Here is a 23,004-nt window from a genome sequence, read left to right on the forward strand (position 1 = left end):
CAATGGATTGTTTTGACCATAACTTGATCTGGTTAACAAGATTAAAAAATAAAAAATAAAAAAATCTTTCGTGGTACCATAATAGATGATTGTTGTTCAACTACATAGTTTAAAAGATTAAACTATTCGAGAATAAAATTAATTTTATATTTGTAGCTTCAAATATGCATTAGCATGAACCTTCGTCAGTTGAAAACAAAGTCTATTAGTAAGAGTGAATATGGTTCGGTTAGCATGATTTTTGGCTTATTTTCAAATCAAATCATTTTTTACGGTTCGGTTTGATTTGAAAAAATCTGCTAAAAATGCAACATAAGTTTAACTCTAGCAATGCAAATATCTGCTAAAAAATATGCAAAAATTCTGAGGTTAAGACTGCCAAATTCTGCTTATAATGCAGCATAAATTATTATTATTATTATTATTATTATTATTATTATTATTATTATTATTATTATTCCAAGCTTGTCCACCTTTTGTCCATTATTTCTTCTCTTTTCATGGCACGTAGTCCATTATAAACAACAATACAGCCGGACATGCACATTGGCAGACTTCGTTGTAATATTAAGTTATGCTCGAAATATATAAAATAGTTATCCATTATCACGTCTAATTTAAAATACGTAAAATATTTATTCACTATCGTATTCTGTCCCATTGAAAAAATATAATTACGTAAAATATTTATCTACTACTTTCTCTATTATTAATGGGCATGTTTATAGAAAATTTGGGCCTCTTTAGATCTGATAAATGGGCTTGTCTGCGAGCCAGACCAATTCGGCTTAATTGTTAGTGTTTAAAATGGGCCAACTCATAAGTCTAGGTTGGGTTATTTGGCATTGGGTTTGATTAGGACTTTTTCGAGTTCGAATGATCATCAAACTATGCACTCGCATAGGCTATACTAGAGGTGTAAAAATGTGTCTGGTCACCCAAGCTGCTACCCAACATAAGTCATGTCGGGCTATGCCAGGCCCAAGTAACTTAAGTGCCTTGACCCCTATGACGCGAGCCATGAATGACTCCTAAACTATATTTAAAATATAGATCTCACGGGCTGGTCTGTTCGACCGTATTATTGACCAGGATCGAATCTCGCCCGCATTCGGGATGGGCAGAGCATGTTCTATCACCTCGGTTGGGGAGAAAGCTTGAATCCTTTATTTTATATTTTACAGGGTATTTGATATCCATTTTGAAGAAAAAATGAATTTTAGAATAAAAGATTGATGGATAATGTGTAGATGACAAGTTTTTGATTTACGTGTAATATTATTTTAATGAAAAATATATGATTGAAAAGAAAAGAGAGAGAGAGAGTTGCATTTCGAGAAAAACAGGGCCAAACGGGGCCTAAGTATTTTAAGGGTTTGGTAAGTTATACGATAACAAATATTATAATTTAGAGTTTTCGATGAAAGAAGAACAAATAATAAAAATAATGGGAAGAATCAATATTCATGATGTAAGCGCTTTTTCAAGAACTTCCGGCAAGGTTTGTTCTTTTTGGGTTTCTCGATAGAACTCCAGGTCATTTATTTCTTTATTCATCTTCATTTCCAGGGCTTGTCCGACTGTCACAATTAGAGGCTCCGTATGAGATGAAAGTACTTTCGCAAAAGTGATGCTTCAATGTGTCTTAAGGTGGACAAAACGACTTCTTCATATAATGGTTTGGTTTCTGAGAACTCTCCTCATCTCCTTGCAGGTTGACGCTTATAGTCTTACTTAAAAATGTAAAGTAGGTTATGTGACATGTCAGGGTCGGCCTCTCCTCGAACTTGCTTACTGGCCATGCGAATACATTCTCAGTCCAACATTCAACACTTTTTGATCGATCACTAATCACGTTTTGTTAATTAAATTGGAATATAAAAAGGTCTCTTGCATGTTACTCATTTCACCAGAATCTTTGCTTCAAGATACAGAAATTCCTCTAAAGTGAAACTTCACCATATCCCTCGCATCCAACTACCAGTAGGTAAAGCATCTCCCAAGACCTCTTACTTTACACTTTTCATATATTCCATCTACCACTCCAGTCGATTCATTAACGTTATTTCTAATCTATCCGTGATCCATCCCTCTTTTAAACGTGGTGGTCGATCGTGTACTGTAAATTCCTAGGCTCTGCAAAAATTCGGTAAGAATATTGTTCCAATAAATAGCTCTTTTATAGAGCTCAATATCATTCAAAAGCAAGCTAACCGGAGTTTCTTCGCCCCCAAGTTCATGAACAATTGAATGAACGAGTCGTTCAAGAGGATTCAAGCCCTGTGTAAGTATCTGCTTCTTTGCATATTCACAGCCATTCTAATCTATATGTTTATTTTTCGAGATTTTGGATTTTCCTTTAAATAGTGAAACAGTTACAGAGTTCTGATCAGGTAAATCATTGTCTTCATCGTTGTTTTAAGAAATTATTTTCGCTTAAGAACTTGGATCATGTTGCTACATTTTTATATTAAAATACACTATTAAGTCGGACTTCTTTTTTTGCTTTACTTGTAGAAACTTAGTTTGACTTCTTCTAAAAGCTCTTCTAGGTCAAACCAGCCCAGCCAAGCCAAACGCCTTTAGAAAATTATCTAAATAAATTCAAAAACAATTCCTTTATCTTCACAAAGCTCGTTTTTCTACTTTTCAAAAGCCTTACCACAAACATTGCCTGTATCTATTCAACATTTTATATATTACTTTAAATATATCTTTAAGAAGTGCTTATAAACTGTTTAAATATAAATAGATAAAACAAGTGATTGATAAGTATGTAGTACTCGTAAATCTCTCGAAATATACGAATAAAAAGTAACTCGAGTGTTTATAAGCATAAGCCAAACATAGGCTAAATCATGAATGTCTCCCCATGCATAGTCTCCCCCATGTACTTTCTATATACACACAGCAATACATTATTGAAGAAAGAGATTCTGTTTCAATCTTTAGAAGATCAGGATACGGTCATTCTCCCATAAAGTTACTTACAACAAGTATATCTTGCCCTGTCAGCCGGCCCATCTCACCAGGACCGGAATAGATTTTCTATTTTTTTTTTTCCTTAAATAAAGGCCCAGGAGCGAATGTCCAGGCCCCGAAGAGCCCACTTAGAGGGATTCCGGACCGGGTCCAGAGCCAAGTCAAGTTGGCTAGCTCTTGGCCAGGACAGCTTAACCCCAAAGATGTTGAAAGCGGAACAACTCTGAAACATCTTGTTGGACCGAAAGGCGACGCAAAAATTGAGATTTAATAGTGTAATATAAAATATGTAAGATCATAACCAATAGAATAAGTTAAAGTAAAGAAACAAAAAGGCGAGTTAAGCAGAGGAACTGATACCTTATTCAATAACAATATGGAGAGAATACAACAAAAACAATAAAGCTTTTCAAATCTAGAAAAAGAATCTAGGGCTTGTTTGAGCCACATTATAAGGAAAAAATGCATTATTGATGTCAAATTAATTAGAAATGTGTGGTTAAAAATAAGAAAAAGTTTTAAATTTGTGTGTAATATTATTTTATTGAAAATTGTGTGATTGAAATGATGTCAAATCACTGTTGAAGAATGCATTTTTTTTGAAAATAATGTGGCTCAAACAGGGGCCTAATATTTATAGGAAAAAATCCACACCTAGAAGTAGAGTTGTAGATAAAAAAAAAAACGCCAAAAGCTTCCTTATTTGATCTCATCAAGTCCAACACAAATTCCACTATCGAATAGGCTTTCAAATAGAATAAATAGAACTTGTCAATTAAACTTGAATATGATTCCTCAAATAGCATTCCAATTAAAATTCCATTTGATGTGCACTTCAATTAGAACTCCACAATTATTTCAACAAGGGATTCGAGTCATACCCAAATTCTAACAATGCTCATCCCATTCTACATAATTCTGCTCATCTAAGTTGCTCTTTACTATCAGTGTAGCTTTTCTTCATGTAGTTTCATTTCCTTTTGATTGTATTGAAAGATTCAAAACCAAAAGAACATCCGAATAACTGGAAGAACGTACAAATTTCCAACAATTCTAGCTATACCATTGAAGGTTATGGTTCATGAAAAACGAATAAATTGGTACACATTATTGGACAAGAGAATAAGAGAAGTTCGTTTCTTTCTTAATATTGTCCAGTTGTATCCAATATTGCACACCATAATTCAGCAATATGAAAGAAAAGGAGAGTAATAAACTATGTAAACAGAATGAGAAGATTATGATGAACAAAATAGAATTTACAAACAAGAAACCAAAACTCCAAGATTCATTTGCAATTATTACTTAATTTATCAAATTGTTCTTATTCTCATTACAAATCTAGTGAACACTATGGTCTAAATAAACAAACTCTACAAACAATATGGTTTGAAGCACAGGTAAACGCATGTTTATACTGCAACAAGAGAAAAAATGAAGTCAAGTTGCCAACAATTGAAGTAAGAAGGGGCTTTGCTTACAAATTTGGGCCCTGGAATCCGTGCAAACATGCAAAGTTACATTGCCCACGTCTATAAATTCTTCAATTTGCTCTGATTTTCCAGATTGAATTGATGTGCTTCACAAATTGATCAGTAGAAATTCTTAAAAACATACGAAGTAAAATGCAACAGATGACAACAATGTGACTGCTAGCACAAGCAAGGAGACGTCTGGGCGGGATCCAGCATTTGGTAGATATGGATATTCATCGGGAGGTGGCATGACACAGTTGTCACCATTGAAATAGACTCTACGAGGAAAGGCCCAACCTTTCTCAAAAGTGAAAGTAGATTTGTCCTTTTGGAATAGAAGCTCCGATTGCACATTTCCTAGAGGGCCGGCTTGCATGAGCAAATCGTTGTAAAATTTAATACCCCATAACATTGCCGTGTCATCTGTTTAAGCGGAAAACAATAAGTTAAAATTGATGTTTATTCCCAAGCTCTCTGTCAACTAGTGGATAAAAAGAAGATAATGGTCATATACACTGGTGGTCATTAAACTTCTAGCGAAATTTCACGTAGTTCTCTAAATTCATTTTCTTTCAAGTTGGTCATTGAACTTAAATTGTGTTACAATTAGCTCACGCCAGTCTCCATCAATATTTGTTAGTTTGACCAATGGAAAAGGTAAAATGAGAGTCTTAGATGTCTCCCAATTAGGCCAACTAGTCCGTGCTGTCAGCTTTTCATTAGTCAAACTAACTGAAATGGGAAGAATGATCAAATTGTAAACTTTGCCATTCAGTGATCAAGCAACCAACTTTGAACTAAATGAAGTTTTGCAACCAATATGAAAATTTAGCCAAAAAGTTCAGTGATGACCAGTGCATTTTACCTGGGAAAAAACATTCTGCAAATGTAAATCTGACTTACTTATATCTTGATAAGGAGTTAATGGCTTGTAGTAGAAGCTGAATAACTGAGTTAGATTGTCGAAATTAGGATGTTGCACAACCAAGTTCCACTGTGTATAATTCATCCTGTAATTGAAGTTTGTGATTGTAACCTTCACCCGCCAGTAGTCCTTGTAGTTTAATTTGACATGCCAGTGGACTCGAATGGGGCACATATGGCTGGTGCATTGGACTAAAGGTGCATAATTATTCTTCCCATTGTCTGGAACAACTGAAGCAAGGTGCGGTGCGTCGGGACTGCAATGAGTAAACGCATAAGGACCCGCAAAAAAGTAAACAAATAAAGCTAAAGAAGATTGAAAGTTGAAAGGCTTACTTCACACAACTTCCTGGCTGAGTGCCATTATTTTGGCATCCACAAGTGCATGTTGGGCATGGAACAATAGTATCGTTGTAGAAGGATGAGAGTGAGACACAGCAAGTAGGAGTTTTTTGGGCCAGAAACTGTGAATATGTGCACGTAACATTCCACGTCACTGCAATAGGAAAAGGTTGAGAAGGAAAGCAAGGGTTTTCATGTGTAAAACAAAAATAAATAGGGACAAATTTTTGACACCTTATATGGTATTGGGACTGCAGAAATAGATTATATGCAAGACAGAACAGGTAGCAATTTTAAATGAGAATATTTTCCATATTATTTATTTTTAATTGACAAAAACATAAAGTTTTTGATTTACACTAAATCATAGTTGTAAGCTCATTGACAACATAATTTTGCCGCCTCCACCTTTGAAGATCACAAAATCAACAATATTTGCAACTATAGTGTTGAACTACCTCATTTAAAAGTTTAAGATAATAGAGAGGAGACAAATTTATTTATTTATAAATGTCTTCAACGGCCTCATCACATGCAGATTAGATTCATTTCTCATCAAAGGCATGACAAGTGGAATTTTCATAAACGGGAGAGCATACCATATTTAGCCACCCCATTTAAATGTTTAAGCCGATAAAGAGAGGATGAATTCATTTATTTATATTTTATCTTACACCAATAGAGTCTCTAAATTTGTACTAAATAACTTACTCATTGCTTGTGTCTGTCTTCTCCCGTCTTGGGACATAAACTTGGTAGGTTTCCCTACTTTAGCAGGTCCACAAGTATAGCCCGGCCCTGGTGCTTTCAATGTGAAGTTCTTTGGCACTCTAACAGTTTTGTTGGTGGTTCCAGCCGCACCAACACTAACCTGGAAAGAGCTTGCAAAATTGGATGGATCTTGCACCCATGAATTAATTACCCCTCCTTTGCAACAATTCGCAATCTGTTGGTTGTATGGAGTTCCAGGCAGTAGGTCAACAACCGTTGGATTTTTTTTGCAGCAATGTGGAGTGTTCCCTTTGTATCTCGAACAATCTCCTTGTTCTGTTGTTTGAGCACCCATCATGCTCCATATCACCTCCTTCTTTGCCCACGTCCATCCCAAAGTCCAACCAGGGGCTTGAATGTGACGATATTGTTGGAAGTTGTACATTGTCACCACAGCCTGACCATTTTTAGAATAAACGCACCAGATTAGTGAATCGGACAACGAATAAAAGGAAAGGAAGACTATAATGTTGGTAGGACTATAATTGGCATTGAAGAATAATATGGAGTAAATCTTAATCCATAACTCTAAAAGCAATACTAAACGAAAGATATGCCTCGTATTCATAAGAAGATGTCCAAACTGACCTACATTATATTTCTGTCCAGGAGCTATCATAAGATGGTTAACCATGTCACTTGTAGTGACCACCGAACATGGAAGAGAAGAAATATATTTCAACATGCATTTCAGAAAATGATAATATAGTTTTTCCAAGTATCAATATTCAGAAAACTCAGACAGACAATGCAACAGTTGACAAATGGCAAGCTCAATTGGGATAATGGGATGATATGAAAATATGCTCGAGCATTAAAGAAGCTTGAAAGAAAATACATTTAGGATTCTAAATTCAACACTTGATGGGCTGCTGAATAAATTTATTATCCTTTTGTAAAAATAAAATAGAGTTGTAATGACGGAAATATAAGACAATACAGAATTTACTAGAATACTTACAACATAGCCATCGGGAGTCCAAGTGATGATATCCCATTTAATTGTGATATTTCCATTAGGATCAAGCGCATCATAGGCCTCTGTAGAAAAAGACCAAAATGGGCAGACAACAAAAACATAAGATATTTTGTTCATTCAATTCATTTCCTTCCACGGATTATAAACTTGAGAAATGAATTTGTGTTACGGCATATAGTCGAACTGGAAATTCAATGTTTTGCTAAGAAGAAAGACAATATCATATTCGTACATCATTGTGATGACATCCAGGGAATGTAAACGTTACCAAAGTGGACATCTCATGTGATGTGCCAATGGTTTAATATGCATTGCAAATGATGGTACAAATATTATATTATGAGATTTATGAAAAACCTAAAAGAGAGACAAAAAATAAAAAATAAAAAAATCACCAACAATTTCCAATTCTCATAGACATATGTCCGATAATCATGGTGACTTTGAAAATTCCCCTTTTTTTTTCAAATAAACTATAATGATGTACTTGATGGACACCATTATATAGTACTGGAGTGGACAATGATCAAGAATTCAACTTCTTTTTCTTCCTCAATCATGTCCACTACTGTCAAGTTTAGCATAAACATATACCTTAAATATACCTTCTAACTACTACAAACCCCAAACAGAAAGAAATTTATCAGTAGCATTGACGACAGATTAAATCTAGGAAACAAAGAAAAATAAAAAATTTATACATATGTAGCTCATACAGATTAATTTTGTTCAATGGGAACAATCAAGTATTAATTTTGGAAAATAAGCTACTTCAATTTTCTTTAGCAAGAAGCAGATTACACAAGCTTAGTGTAGTTAAGTTCAGTCCAACCCATCCCAAGAAACGCCTATGAAAGACTTTATGCACTTAGATTGCTAGAGCCAGTAAAAATATGAATCAAAGATCTGAACTTGTTGATAATCAGATCAGGCCCATCTCCTCGAAAATTGATTAAACCCACTTCAAGAAAAGCATCCAAATCAAGAAAATTGATAGAGAAAAAGGTAATACACACCCGATGAATTGAAGCAGAAGCAAGAAAGCAAGGAAAATAGGAGAATGATCGGAGTTGTAATTTTGCTTAAAGATCTGAAACAGAGCTCCATTTCTTGATCTCTGTAGATCTGCAACTCAAGAGAAAGCGGTGGGAAGGAAAGCGTAAGTGGACTTCAAATGGTCTTTAACAAGTAAAGTAAACTGTAAGATTCTTGAATGATTTAAGTAAGAATTATTCAAGAAAATGATATAAATACAGCTTCGTAATACTAATTGGCACTGGGTTTTACTTTTATGACATGAAAATGACACTCCAGCTAATTCGCACTCCAATCTCATATATATTCTTCATTTTTATGTCAATTTTGTGTAGAATTATTTTTAAATTCAACGCGTTAAGAAATAGTGTGCAACGTAGTTATAAATTTATAAGATGTTTTGTCTGAATATGATCGGTGTACTTATATGTAGAGCCTGTTTGGAAGTGATTTTGAGAATTGATTTTTTGACCGTTAAGAAAAAAATGGGGTCCACCTGTGAGAGAAGAAGTCAAATATGACGACTGAAATAATGAAATAACGGTTAAAAAATCAATTTTTTGGGTGAAAAATGGAGCCCAAATAGGCTCGTATTTTGATCAATAAAACTTCATATTAACTGATAAAAAAAATATATTTTTGTTTCCCGTACTTTTTCCACAAAAATGAAAAATATGATCGTTATACATCGTATCAAATTATCAAATTTAAATTTTTGTTTCTTCTGTGAAGCTTATAATTATTATATTTTTTATTCACATTCTTTTGAAAATAAGAAACAAACGAGGCTAAAAATAAATTTTCAAACTCAAGCCTTTGCCGACGATGGATAGAGAAAGACATCTGCTTAGTGCTTACTGTCCAGAAGCTGGCGGCAGAATGAAAAATTTGGCTTGACTATTGATTAATTAAATTTTCATTTTAGGAAAATTGCCCCAATGGTCCTCAACCTATTACTCTTGTTGTAAATTAGTCTCTCACCTTTATAATATAGCAAGTTGATCCTCAAAGTTTTATTATAATAGTTGCACATTCATTCTATATTCACTAAAATTTACCAAATATATCATTAAGTTGTCCTTGTATGTTTTTTTCTATAATGAAATTAAAATTAAAATTTTAATTTTAATTTAAATCAAAATCAATTATTAATTTTAATCATATACTTCGTCCCTGTTTGACAACTATTACTCGAAAACTCTTTTTTTCTACATACTGATTTTCAATCATATGTTTGCACAATAAAATATTTTACATGTAAATTCAAAAAAAAAATCTACTCTTTAACTACACATTATCTTGAAAATCACTATTTAAAACATTATTTTTTAATGAAAAATGACAAGCAAACAAGGGCTTCATGGAATCAACAATTTTTTAATCTCACACACACACACACACTCTTCATCAATTTTTATCAAAATTTATGAAAATTTTAATTTTAATCTCCACTAAATAAGGGCTAAATTTTGCTTCATAACTTGGATTGATATTTAGAAATCTGACAACATATTTTCATGAGAGTTACTTTACAATTTAATGAATATTTAGAATATTTTGGTCATTAAAGACATTCATGTGCAACTATAATGTAACATTGGGTTCTAATTTCCTCCTTTCATAAGGTAGAAACCAACTTGCTATTGATGTAATAGATTAAGGATCAATGGTGCAAAATATCTCTAATCGCCACGTTATGTTTTAATAATTTTTTTATTAATCCTACGATCTGTCGGTGACTCGGACCACTCGGTCCATAGGAATTCCGCGTCAGGGACAATAGCAATAGTGAGGTGTGGGATCCACTATTTGATTATTTAAAATTCCATTTCTATTACACTCATTTTTTCAAAAAATCATGTTTTCCTTCCTTTTAATTGCACATCTTGAAAAAAAAAAAAAATAAATAAATATATATATATATATATATATAGACACACACATACAAGTACGTAAGGGTGGGCAAAAACTGAATCGAACCGCTCAAACCGACCGATGGTTTGGGTCAATTTTTGCACCCAAATGGGTTATGTTCGGGTTATAATTTTTCATTTTCTATTGGGTAGGGTCAGGTTATAAGTTACCCTTTAAAATCGCCCCAACCCGACCCTTACAGCAGATTAAAACAAAGAAAAAAAAAATCAAAATCAAAAGACTAAAAAACAGAAAACGTATAATATGTCTGAATAAAGTAATTGACCACAACTAATGATTAAGGACTTTTAATTCGGCACGATTAAAGCATCGATTTATTCTATTGTGTAATGATTCAAATTTGAGCAGTTTGTGCATATAATATAATTTTGTATGTGGTTATAACATTGCATGCTTTTGTCTTCCAGAATTTTTTTCGTTTGGCTATTGCTGTGCAATCTGAATTAGGCTGTTTTTCAAACCTTTGGTGTAGTTGCCCATCTCGATTTTGTTAAGTATGTGCTGATCGAATAGTAAATGCATTTTGGCACTTTTTCTATCATTGATTTGTTTACAACGAAAATGTTAAAGTGATCGAAAATGATTGACAGAAGGAGTGATCGCCTCTTACATGTGGTGAATTCTGCTTGAATAAAAAATTATTCCTCCCCCTATTTTTGGGGTCTCTGTCAGGGAGGCTGTTTGTTAGTATAACATGATTCTTGTTTACAATTGCATGTTTAGGAATAAAATGATTAAATTTATGGAAAGTTTATGAACAAGGTATTGTGATATTCATGAACCTTCTGGAAATTCCTATATTAATTAATATTGATTTCAGTATTTAATTTGATTGAACATGCTTTTATTGTTCAACAACATTGGACCAAAATTACACGAACCAAATCAACCAATCCAACCTGACTAGAACTTGGTGGGTTACATAATTGGTTTTGGCTTGTTTAAAAAATCAACCCATGCCCACCTTGACAAGTAAGAATGACAAAGATATTTGGGAAAATTACCCAAATCCCTACACTTTATGTTACGCCTCGTATACGAAGCTCTAAGTGGAAGCCACGTGGAGGCCCTACCTCTAACAGTAGACAAGATCAAGAAGAAAAAAGGAAAAAGCTCCATGTCCGAAGCACTACCTCCATTTGATGTTCTTTGCCGAGCTACTCTTCCACCTGGCCAAAGTCGTCTCTTTAAGCCAAATTGCATATTACCTTTAAAATGGATCTGCAAAGTAGGAATGATTGATATACTGTTTGCATTAATAAGTGTCAAAAATATCAGTCTATAGTGTAGGGCCGCTGATCCTTTGTCAATGCATTTAATGTATGATAGAGTGATGCGAGTTTTACATGCTTGAGTTTTGTAATTTTTTATATTTTTTAGTGGAGTTGTCTGTGATTGATTATTTTGTTTGCGATCATTCTTGATCACATTTTCAGTTCCCAAACATTTTCGTCTTGTATCGTAGAGCATCTCCCAAGTCCATTATCGTTATAAGTCTTTGATCGTATCCCTAGTCAAAACGTACCGAAATTTGCTTGAGTGGTCATAAGTGGCGTCCAACATTTGTTATCCATGGTGCCATTATAAAAACGGGGTCAACACTTTAGGTTTCAATTTCAACAATAAGAATTTAACAATTTTTTATCAAAAATAAAGTTATAATTTATTTAATGTTAATGCATATATACCCTATTACAACTAACCATGTAAAATCAAAATCCAGTCGCTCTAAAAAGCCCTAGCAATCCTTCTTTGCCGCCAATGCTATGTCGTCTACCACCGATACATCTACCAATAACTATGTCATGGAATTCAACTCGACTGAATAAATCGATTCAGGATCGTGAGGGTCGAAGAACTCCATGTAAATCTAGTGAAGATCTTCATGTGAGCAAGAGGATTAAGTGCACATGAATGAATTCACCTATAATTCTAATTTAACAGATTCTTCAATAATGAAGTTCTTACTTACAATTTGCATAAGGAGTTCTTCAAGAATGCTTGAGTCCTTGAAATTCTTCAATAATGGAAAATTATAGTTGTCCATCACGATTTTATTGTATGCTTGAGTCCTAAGGATATTAAATGTGCCTTTGTAGCACATGCCTCAAATAATAAGGCATATCGATTATTAAACTTAGAATCTAATGTTATAATAGAATTAAGGGATGTGGAGTTCTTTAATAATGTATTAACAACAAGAAATTTTCAAAATGGAACTCAGGTGGTCATTCCAGCTTCTAGAGAATCACAAGTAGAAACCTCTCCAATAGATGTTGAACTATCAAGTGAAACTCAAAAAAACAAAAAAGTTATAAAAAAAAGGGTTTATGATCGGATGAAATAGACTTTCAACTTATTTCTCTCCACTTAGTTGAGGAAGATAGGAAGGATGTTATAAAAACAATCCCCTTTATTCTTCAAGTTGAAGGTGGTCCTAAGATTTATAAAGAAGTTATGTCTTATAAAGATTAAATATCTTGAAAAGATACAATAAATAATGAAAATGATTCTATTATATCTAACAATACTTGAGAAATTGTTGAATTACCAAAAGAATATAAACACCTGGTTGCAAACAAGTGTTTAGAAGGAAATGCAATTACAATGGTATACTTAATAATTATAAGCCATATTAGCAGCTAAGGGACATCGACAAAAGGAAGGAGTTTACTATTTTGACACATGCAACTATAGTTAGAATAACATCGATAAGTATTTTATTTGCATTAGTATCAATATTTGATTTACATGTTCATCAAATAGATGTTAAAATGATATTTTTAAATGGGGTTCTCGAGAAGAAAGTCCATATGGAACAATCGGAAAGGTTCGTTTTGCCTAAAAATGAACATAAAGTACGTAAATTAGTTAAGTCCTTATATTGATTAAAAGAACCACCTAAAAAGTGTTGATTCTACAATTATGTTAACTGGTTTTATTCATAATTTAGTAGATAAACGTTCGTATACTAAAGTATGTTACAGTATTATTACATTCGTGCATCTTTATGTGGATGATATGTTAATTATTAGTAATAACATGAAAGTGAATAAAGAAATGAAGATGTTTCTATCCTCTACGTCCAAAAACGAAGGATGGTAGTAGGCATTATTCATTAAGCCAATCATATTATGTTGAGAATGTGATAAATAAATTCAAACATTTGAATATTAAAGAGTTATGTTCCCCGTTTGATCCAAATATCAAGTTAGTAAATAATGATGGAAGAGCAAAGTGTAATTGAAAGTTTTATGTACGTGGTACAATGTAGAAGATCGGATATTGCATTTTTTGTGAGTAAATTAAGTAGGTTAACTAGTAATTCAAGTTTGAAACATTGGAAAGCCATTGTAAAGGTTCTTGGTTACTTGAAGAAACCCAAAAACCTAGGACTACAATACACAAAGTTCTCGAAGGATATTTGGCTATTGAGTGCGAGCTAAAACATATCTACTTCTGTTTGGTGCTTACTCTTGAATGAGTTGAATTTTTTTGGAAAATCTAAGAAACAAACATGCATTACACACTTAACAATGGAGTTCGAGTTTGTAACATTGGTTGAAATATGAAAGAGACTAAGTGGCTAAGTGATCTTATTTATGAAATTTCTTTGGGTGCAAAGGATGTTTCTTCGATACATGTCTTATGTGATGGTCAAGCCACCTTAGCACGAGCAGATAGCGAAGTATATAACAAAAAGTCTAGACATATGAATCTAAAACATGAGTTTGTAAGGATATTAATCAAGCATAGAATCATTTCTTTCACATGTGTTAAGTTTGGTGAGAGTGTAGCTGATCCATTGACTATACCTCTTACAAGGGATCAATAATATCAATATCGAGAAGGATGAGATTGATACTCCCTAACTAAAAGCCCACTAATGATGGCAAACCTAACAAATTATACTAAATAAGTATATATAGGTTTAAAGAGTAAGAAAAAATTATTCGATAAGTGAATAAGTTTCAGTACTATATACGTATATTTTTACCCTATCCTTGATAAATTGCGCTGGTTGTTACAGTTTAAGGGATGGATTTATAAAACCATTAATGGAGTTCAGTATGGGATACAAGTATCTTAAAAAGTAACAAAGATATTGTAAGAACTTCACCTGTGTGAACTTGGAGGTGGTGCCGCCTCAATAGAAAATTAGAGTTTTTCTCTTAAAAATATAATGAACAGGATGAGTGCAAGACCATATTAGTGCTAAGCGAGTTTGAGGAATTTGTGAATACATAACATTGTGTGTGTATTTTCACTAGTATAATGAAAAGGAATAACATGTTCAAAGCTATCATACTACTTGGAATTTCGATGATATTTTGTCAGAGTTACACTATAGTTAGATTCAAATTGAAATATATCTAATCCTTATACATAAGTGTTGCTGGTTTGAACTGATCTTGAACAAGTGGGAATTGTTATATATTTGTTTGTCAAAATTGAGACCCTTAGTAAGCTGAAAAATGAAATTACGGAAGGCAAATTTATTTATTCATGCATACACATGGCTCAAGTTAGTCAGGAGAGAAATGAAAATGCTTCTACCATGGTTAAGCATAGTTTATTACCATGCTTGTGCACGAGGTTAAAAAGTAGCCAATAAGGCTTATTTCAAGTTTTATTTTTTAGTGCTTTTTGATAAAAAGTTACAAACTTTTACATATGTTTAAAGCATTTTCTTGATGTATTGATGGAAAACTATATATATAGGAGATAACTTACTATTTCCAAAAACAAATTATCATAATTCATTTCATATTTTGAAAGAGATTCCCTAATTTTCATAAGCATATTCAAACCCTCTTGTTCCTTTTAGAGTTTTTCACTCTATTGCGTTGTGCAAAACTCTCAAAGGCTTGTCATATCCTCTAGATATTTGTAGAAAATCCTAAGAATAATTCGTGAGGAGGTAAATATCGTTTTTAGGAAAGCATATTATTTACGTGGTTTGGGCCTTATTTTGGTGTTCTTCATCTATGTTCATGTTTACATCTCTTTCTTTCATCTATGTTCATGTCTACATCTCTTTCTTATTTTCTTCTATATTTTCCAACAATGAGTTCCTATGCTAATAATTGAAAAGAACACTGCAAGTAAAGAGTATATTGATGGAGCTGATGTCGAATTAAGGTAGAGGCATAGGAAGGAATAATAGCTTTGTTGAATGTGGAGACGAATGACTTTGGTGAATTTGACATCAGATTTTGGCGAGCCTCAATCAAGATAGAGTTTTTCTTGGAAGCATATGTCAGTAAGGTCGTCGAAGAAAAGATATTGGGGATTGTGCCTACAACGACATGATAGATGAGGGCCACTGATAGGCGATAAATCGATTTGAAGAAAGTGACAATCCATGAGGGTATTGTAGAATTTCATTCTGCTCTTGTTCCATTTCCCTTTTTTGCATTACAAAATAAAGAGAGAAATATTTTTAGTTTTTAACGCTAGATTTTAGTAAAAAAATTCTTGATCACCTGATTTATGATAATTAAATCTTAAACCCCCGATCTTAGGTAATTTATCCTTTTTTTTTGGGAAAAATATATAACTATAATACTTTAAGTACACAATTTCATATTTAACAAACTTAATTTTTTTTTTAGGAAACCCACTTTCAGCGTAACTCTACACAAATTCTCTTTCTCTCTATATAAATACCACAATCAACCACACCCACGTGTAGATCTCTCTTATGCCATAAACAATACCCATCCCAATCTCTGTGTGTGTGTTGGCTGTGGTGATTTTATTTATTGATTCCCTCCTCATTTGTGTTAATCAGTCCTGTCTTTCTAGATTAATTGATGTCTGTGTTCAAGGTGAACACTTTACAAATGGGGTACAAGTTCTTGCCAATTGATGAGGAATTGATTAATCACTTTATGTGACTCAAGATAAATGGACATGAACAAGAAGTTAGTGTTATTTGACAAAACGATTTGTGTAAGTATAAACCCTTGGTCCTACCTGGTAACTATGCTATTCTAAATTAATTGTGTTTTTATTGGAATTAGAAAAAAAGTTGATTTTTGAATGTGCATTTATATTTAATTTTGTAGATGTATCTGTGATAGGGTAAAAAGGAAGGATAACATGATGGTAACGGCATTGTGATGGGTGACAGAATTAGTGTGGTTTGTATGTAAAATAGACTGCTTTAGTTTGATTATTTTAAAGGAACATAATTTGGAAGGTCGATTTGATGTTGATGTCCTTATTTTTTCTTTAAAATCCAAAAGATAGAGCACTGCTAATACTTAGTTTGTCAATCTCAATAATATTCACAGTTGTGCGCAGAATAAAAAAAAATTCAAATTTATTTGAAATGAAATTGGGTTCAGTTACATGATTATTTTTTAACCATGTAATTTGGAACGCACCTTAAACAATTAAAGTTAAAACAGACCTAGTGACGAATAGTCATAATGAAAATAAATTTAATCAAAATTAATAATAGTTAACACAAATTTGGTCATAAAAAGAGTCACGGTCAACTTATAGATGGTCATAAACTTCAAATATAAACAAGATTTATCAAAAACATTCATTGTTAATAGATGTATGGTTACACATGTTACTGTTAATAGAGAATTGGTCAAATAAAAATAAAGTTAAGACAAATTTGGTCATAGACAGTCACACTGAAGACAGACTTGATCACAACATGTCACAATTAACACAGATTTGATCTCAAAGGGTCACAATTTACGTATAAAAATGGTCACAACTTTAAATGTAAATATGTTTTATCATAAACATTCACTGTTAACAGATATGTGGTTACATATGTCACTATTGACACGGGCTTCATCAAATCACGATCACATCACATCACTTTGATTACGATAAAAAGTTACTAACTTTTCACGTATGTTTGAGTCATTTTCTTGATGTATTGATGGAAAACTATTTATAGGAGATAATTTACTATTTCTAAACACAAATTATCATAATTCATTTCATATTTTGAAAGGCATTTCCTAATTTTCATATGCATATTCAAACCCTCTTGTTCCTTTTAGAGTTTTTCACTTCATTGCTTTTTGCAAAACTCTCAAAGGCTTGTCATATCCTCTAAATATTTGTCAAAAATCCTAATAATAATTCGTGAGGAGGCAAATATCGTTTTTAGGAAAGTATATTATATATATGGTTTGGGCCTTATTTTGGTGTTCTTCATCTTCGTTCATGTTTACATCTCTTTCTTTTTCTCTTCTATATTTTCCAACAATGAGTTCCTATGCTAATAATTGAAAAGAACATTGCAAGTAAAGAGTATATTGATGGAGCTGATGTCAAATTAAGGTGGAGGCAGAGAAAGGAATTAAAGCTTTGGTTAAGGTGGAGGCATTTGATGAATCTGACATCGGATTTTGGCGAATCTCAGCCGAGATAGAGTTTTTCTTGGAAGCGTATGCCTACAAGGTTGTCGCAGAAAATATATTGGGGATTATGCCTGCAGCGGCACGACGAACGATGGGCCACTAATAGGCGACAAATCGATTTGAAGGGAGTGACAATCGACGTGAGTGTCTTAGAATTTCATCTGATCTTGTTCCATTATCCTTTCTACATTGCAAAATAAAGAGAGAAATATTTTTAGTTTTTAACACTAGGTTTTAGTAAAAAATTCTTGATCACCTGATTTATGATAATTAACTCTTAAATCCCCGATCTTGGTAATTTATCCTTTTTAAAAAATAAAGGGAAAAAATCATAAATAACCAAGTAAATAAAAATATTTTAGCAAATACTAATCATTATTTTATAATTTAATAAATATTGGATAAAAAGCAAAAGTGCATCAAAATTACTGGTTCCATGAATTTCTCTCATTCTTTATAACTGAAACCCAAGAATAGCCCACCATTAATTACAATTCCTAATCATTGCTCAATTGATAACCATGGAAATTTCAAAATACAACCATGTAGATGAAATATTGTGTGGGTTTGTTGAACTTTGAGATCACAGACACTATTCTTTTGGACTATTGTCGTGATCTAAAATTTCTTTCGCATATAGAATAGGGAAAATTACAGCCGAGGTACCAAATTTTTCGTTTATTAGCAGACTTTGCCTAAACCTTTCCTTTGTGCCACTGGAGGTACCAAACTTTTCAAAAATGCGCACCCGAAGTTCAAATAGATGGAAATCGTTAATAAATCCGTAGTTGACCTAGAGTCAACATTTTGACCAATTTTTGATTGCATTTTAAAGGATAAAAATGTAACATTAGGTTTTTATATTAAAGAATTAAAATAATTAAATTAAAAACCCAAAAATAAAATAAAAAGAAAAGAATTTCAAAAACTTTTCTTTTTCTTCTTCTTCTTCCTTACGCAGCTGACCCCGACCCCGCCCCATCCCACCCACACCTCAGAAATCAACCAAAGTCCACCCACCCCAATCGTGCCAACCACTGCCATTCACCGCCCCTAAATCGGTCGACTACCATCATCCACTGTACCTAAATCACCGCACAACAATTGCTAGTAAACCACATTAACCAGAAGATGTAAAACTCAAACACACCACCCATCACCATCCCCTTCTTTCCCAAACCCTTTACCCTAAAGCCGCCAGAGGTTATCGTTGGTGGCACCGCCACCATAAGTCAGCCACCAATCCATCTGGATCATTCAGGCCACCCTCGATAGCGATGGCGCCTCCAAATAGGATGATGCGGGGGTCGTGGTTTTTGGTGTTAGTAACGGTGGTGAGAGTGTGTCCATAGCGAGGTCCGGGGGCATCCTCATCGTTGTCCCAATAGGTCTCTAAAGCGCGATAGGTCGGAGCAGGATGTTGGAATTGCTTATTGCAATAACGATTAAGCACTGGACTTGCTTATTGCAATAAAGTTGTTGGGTCTGAATTCGACGAGTCCATCTCCTCTTCTTCTTCAATAGGTAGTGGTGTTAATGGGTTATTGCTGTAATAGTGGTGGTGGTGGTATTAGTAGAGGATAGCGGTTAGGGCGACGGTGGTCACTGGGATGGATGAAGGGTACCTGTAGAAGATGAAGATTTTTGGGTTTTTAATTTAATTATTTTAATTCTTTAATATAAAAACATAATGTTACATTTTTGCCCTTTAAAATGCAGTCAAAAATTGGTCAAAATGTTGACTCTAGGTCAACTAACGCTTTCCATCCATTTGAATTTCGGGTGCACATTTTTGAAAGGTTTGGTACTTTTGGTGGCACAAATGAAAGGTTTGGACAAAGTCTGCTAATAAACAAAATGTTTAGTACTTCAGCTGCAATTTTTTCTATAGAATACAAGGTAAAGACACACAATCTGAGTCGTTAGAAACAATAATAACTTGTTGTATAATGGAATACTTCGTATGAATTATTATTTACCATCATTAGTTTCATAATTTTTTTTCTAATTCAATTGTCTTCTATTATCATACAATTTAATGAGCTTAAGTCGTATGATAATTTACGTCAATTGCAAACTCAATTATTCGCTGTGAATATTTTGTTTTGATTCTATCATAAGTTTCATCTCAGGTCTCCATTTACAGCAATAATTGGAAGATAAACTAGTGATTGAGATGTTCAAATCTTGTAAATTAGAGTGTTTTGGTGATCACAAACTATCATAGAATGATATATTACGTAAAATGGTAAATGACTAAGGAGAAGCAACTTACCCACAATGTCATGTTCAATATCTTTTAAGCATTACATTCTTTTTTTTCCTAAAATGAGTAGAAAATATTTCTTTTGAAAATTTTCAATATTTTTCCCAAGTCCTTAAAAATGGGTTCAAAAAAAGAGAGTTGAGTCAAGTCGATTTAGATTATTCCAACGTTTTATTACCCCTTTTTTTTTGTATTCCATAAAAAAAATTTGTAAAATGAAAAGCATTCCTTGGATTAGATTGGTATTACTTATCCTCTTAGCTGATAATATTGGAAACAATGTCTTGCTTGCTACATTTGCAGTTTAATTTAAATTTTTTCCCCATTAATGTGTAAGATTCTTGTCTAGTTTATTACTTGTACACTTGATATTTATAAAATTTAGCACGTGTCGTCATATTTTATCATAGAAATTAACACATTAAACATTGAACATATTGGATATGTTTAGAAAGAATGGGACTAAACAAGAAATGAACATTTGACGTGAATTTCTTCTCTAATTTCAAGCGGAATTTCGATTACCATTCCTTATAAACATTTCGATGGTTCCAAAGAGTTATAGCTTCACATTTCCTTGTTATGGTCACTCTTTCTCATTTTCCAAAGATGACATTCCTAAGGTATCCAATCTCTATGTCAACAAAGTTGATGAAGTTAACTGTTATTGTGGGCACCAGGAAATAGTTTCACCGACCAGCCATGCATTATGAGAAACACTAGCTCATGAGTTGCAACTTTTGCCAAATTCCAAATATCACCAACTTTTGGATAATTTATGGTTGCATAGGACGTTCAAGATAACTTTCAAAGTTAATACAATGGAACTAATTTTTATTTTTTTGTTAAGGACTTCTACATCATCCTACTTTAGAAATGGGGATTGAAATGCTAGTGGAATTGATGAGACAAAGGCCATTAAGAAGAAATGAGATTTGTTTTGGAAGGGACTCAACTTGAGGAGTATAAGGTCGCAAAAAGATATACAATAAGAAAGGATTTAGATTTAGATAGATGGATCGAAGCTATGCTATATGGGCAAAATGGGCACCTCCATAGATATTGGCATTGTTTACCTGGGAATGACTTTGTCCAACGACTGTGTGCATTGGTGCTTGCTTGAACCAATTAATTCTTAAAGTGAATTCTTGCTTCAATTTTTATGTCTTTACGGATTATAAATAAAGACACAATTATTGGAGTTCGCTTTGAAATTTCAAAGATGAGTTTATCTTGGAAATGATTTTGCTTGTCGATCAGCTTTGAGTTCAACATGATAATGATTTCATTAAGTGCAAAAACCATAATTCAACCCTGAAACTTATTTGTAGGATTCATTTCAGTGCTGCAAATTAAGCAACAAATAATGATGTTAGAAACATAATTAACAAGCTAAAATATATATGCATTCAACTAAGATTGTAACGTCTCATAATCAAATATAAGGATAAATATGTTAGATATTGGAATAAATAGAAACTCATGTTAAGCTAAATTACAAATATGTTATGAAACATGCAAAATTAAACCATAACTTAGTTCATGGAAACTCATGAAAAATTAAAATATATCATGTGATAAAATGAAACCACAATATATGACTAAAATACAAACATCCCATATCCTAAAAACATATTTGTTACAAAAACTAATATTCAAACATGATTTGATATGTAACATGATTAGTGAAAGTATAAAGTTCACATAATGTGAATGATAACATACCGATGCTTTAAACCTACTCATCGATGACATTCTGTACAATAGCAACATGACTTATTATATATGATACTAAAATGCTCACAACTGTACAACGTGTAATTAATTTCATGAAAAATTCTAATACACCATTACATGAAAAAGAAACAAAAAAAGAAAGTAATGTAACAAATAAAAAGCTATACCTATGTTTGCTACTAACTTTGCAACAAAAATACAATTAGACAAATTATGTTACAAAGGTAATAAAATAGTATACCTGAAACAATTTTGACTAGATATTTGTTGATAACCAAAAGTAAAGGATACGATATTTTACTTTCAAAACATCTCATTATACATATCACAAATGACACATTAATTGGGAACATTAGACACAAATTATGATAAATTAAAAGTTCACAAGATCCAAGTTTACAAGGAAAAATCCAGCTTAGATAAAAAAATATAAATTCTAGCAAACTATTGGATTTTAGAGAAATGCAGTTCACGTAACCATCACAAGAATGTGACGCATTATAATAAATTATGATTAAAAAAAAAAAAAAAGGAAAAACATAATCCAATAAAAATCGAGAAAATTACCTAGGATTTCCATTGAAAAGTTGCTTTCTTCTTTGAATTCGAAGTTAAATCTAATGTTACCAACCCTTTTCGAACTCTTTTGCAGATAAAGACTGATTTAAGAATTATATTTTTCAAGATGAATTACAGTATAGAACACAAGATATTGAATCTTGACTTTAGGGATTAGAATTTCTAGTAGGATAACAATTGAAAATGGAAACCACATGCAATCAAAGGAAACTTGAATGAATCACGAAATGATGTTAAAGGCTTGAAAAAGGAATTTTATTATTTTAATTAAGGAATGCCTTTGCAAAGATGTGGTGCCATGGTGGTCTTATTGTTTGAGCATAAATCAGGAAAGTATATATTGACTACTCTTTTCAGTTTTTACTTCTAAAAAGTCAGTATTTTTGGTAAAAAAATAAAATAAAAATGGAAATGTAATATTGGAATTAATTAATTAGGGTATCAGCGTAATTTCCACAAAAATAAATTAGATTATTTATCACAGGGTATTAGGCTGGATAGTGCTGTCCACACGGCCCCATATCACGATGGCCCAATCTATAAACCAACTCGAACTGGGTCATCCGGCTCGTTTTGACACAA

The 23,004-nt window shown here is 32.7% G+C and overlaps 1 protein-coding gene across 1 annotated transcript; it reads right to left on the reverse strand.

Annotated features, from left to right (window-relative positions):
• Positions 1–4,252: 4,252 nt before the first annotated feature.
• Positions 4,253–8,803, reverse strand: LOC111409971 (protein COBRA-like). Its single transcript, XM_023040114.1, has 6 exons — positions 8,490–8,803; positions 7,456–7,535; positions 6,435–6,891; positions 5,718–5,877; positions 5,361–5,638; positions 4,253–4,880 (listed from the first exon to the last, which is right to left on the reverse strand). Exons 1-6 carry the CDS (start codon positions 8,578–8,580, stop codon positions 4,588–4,590), a joined length of 1,359 nt encoding a protein of 452 aa, XP_022895882.1. The 5' UTR covers positions 8,581–8,803; the 3' UTR covers positions 4,253–4,587.
• Between the last annotated feature and the right edge of the window lie 14,201 nt (positions 8,804–23,004).

This window comes from Olea europaea, chromosome 2, assembly GCF_002742605.1.
Source record: "Olea europaea var. sylvestris chromosome 2, O_europaea_v1, whole genome shotgun sequence".
NCBI lineage: Eukaryota > Viridiplantae > Streptophyta > Magnoliopsida > Lamiales > Oleaceae > Olea > Olea europaea.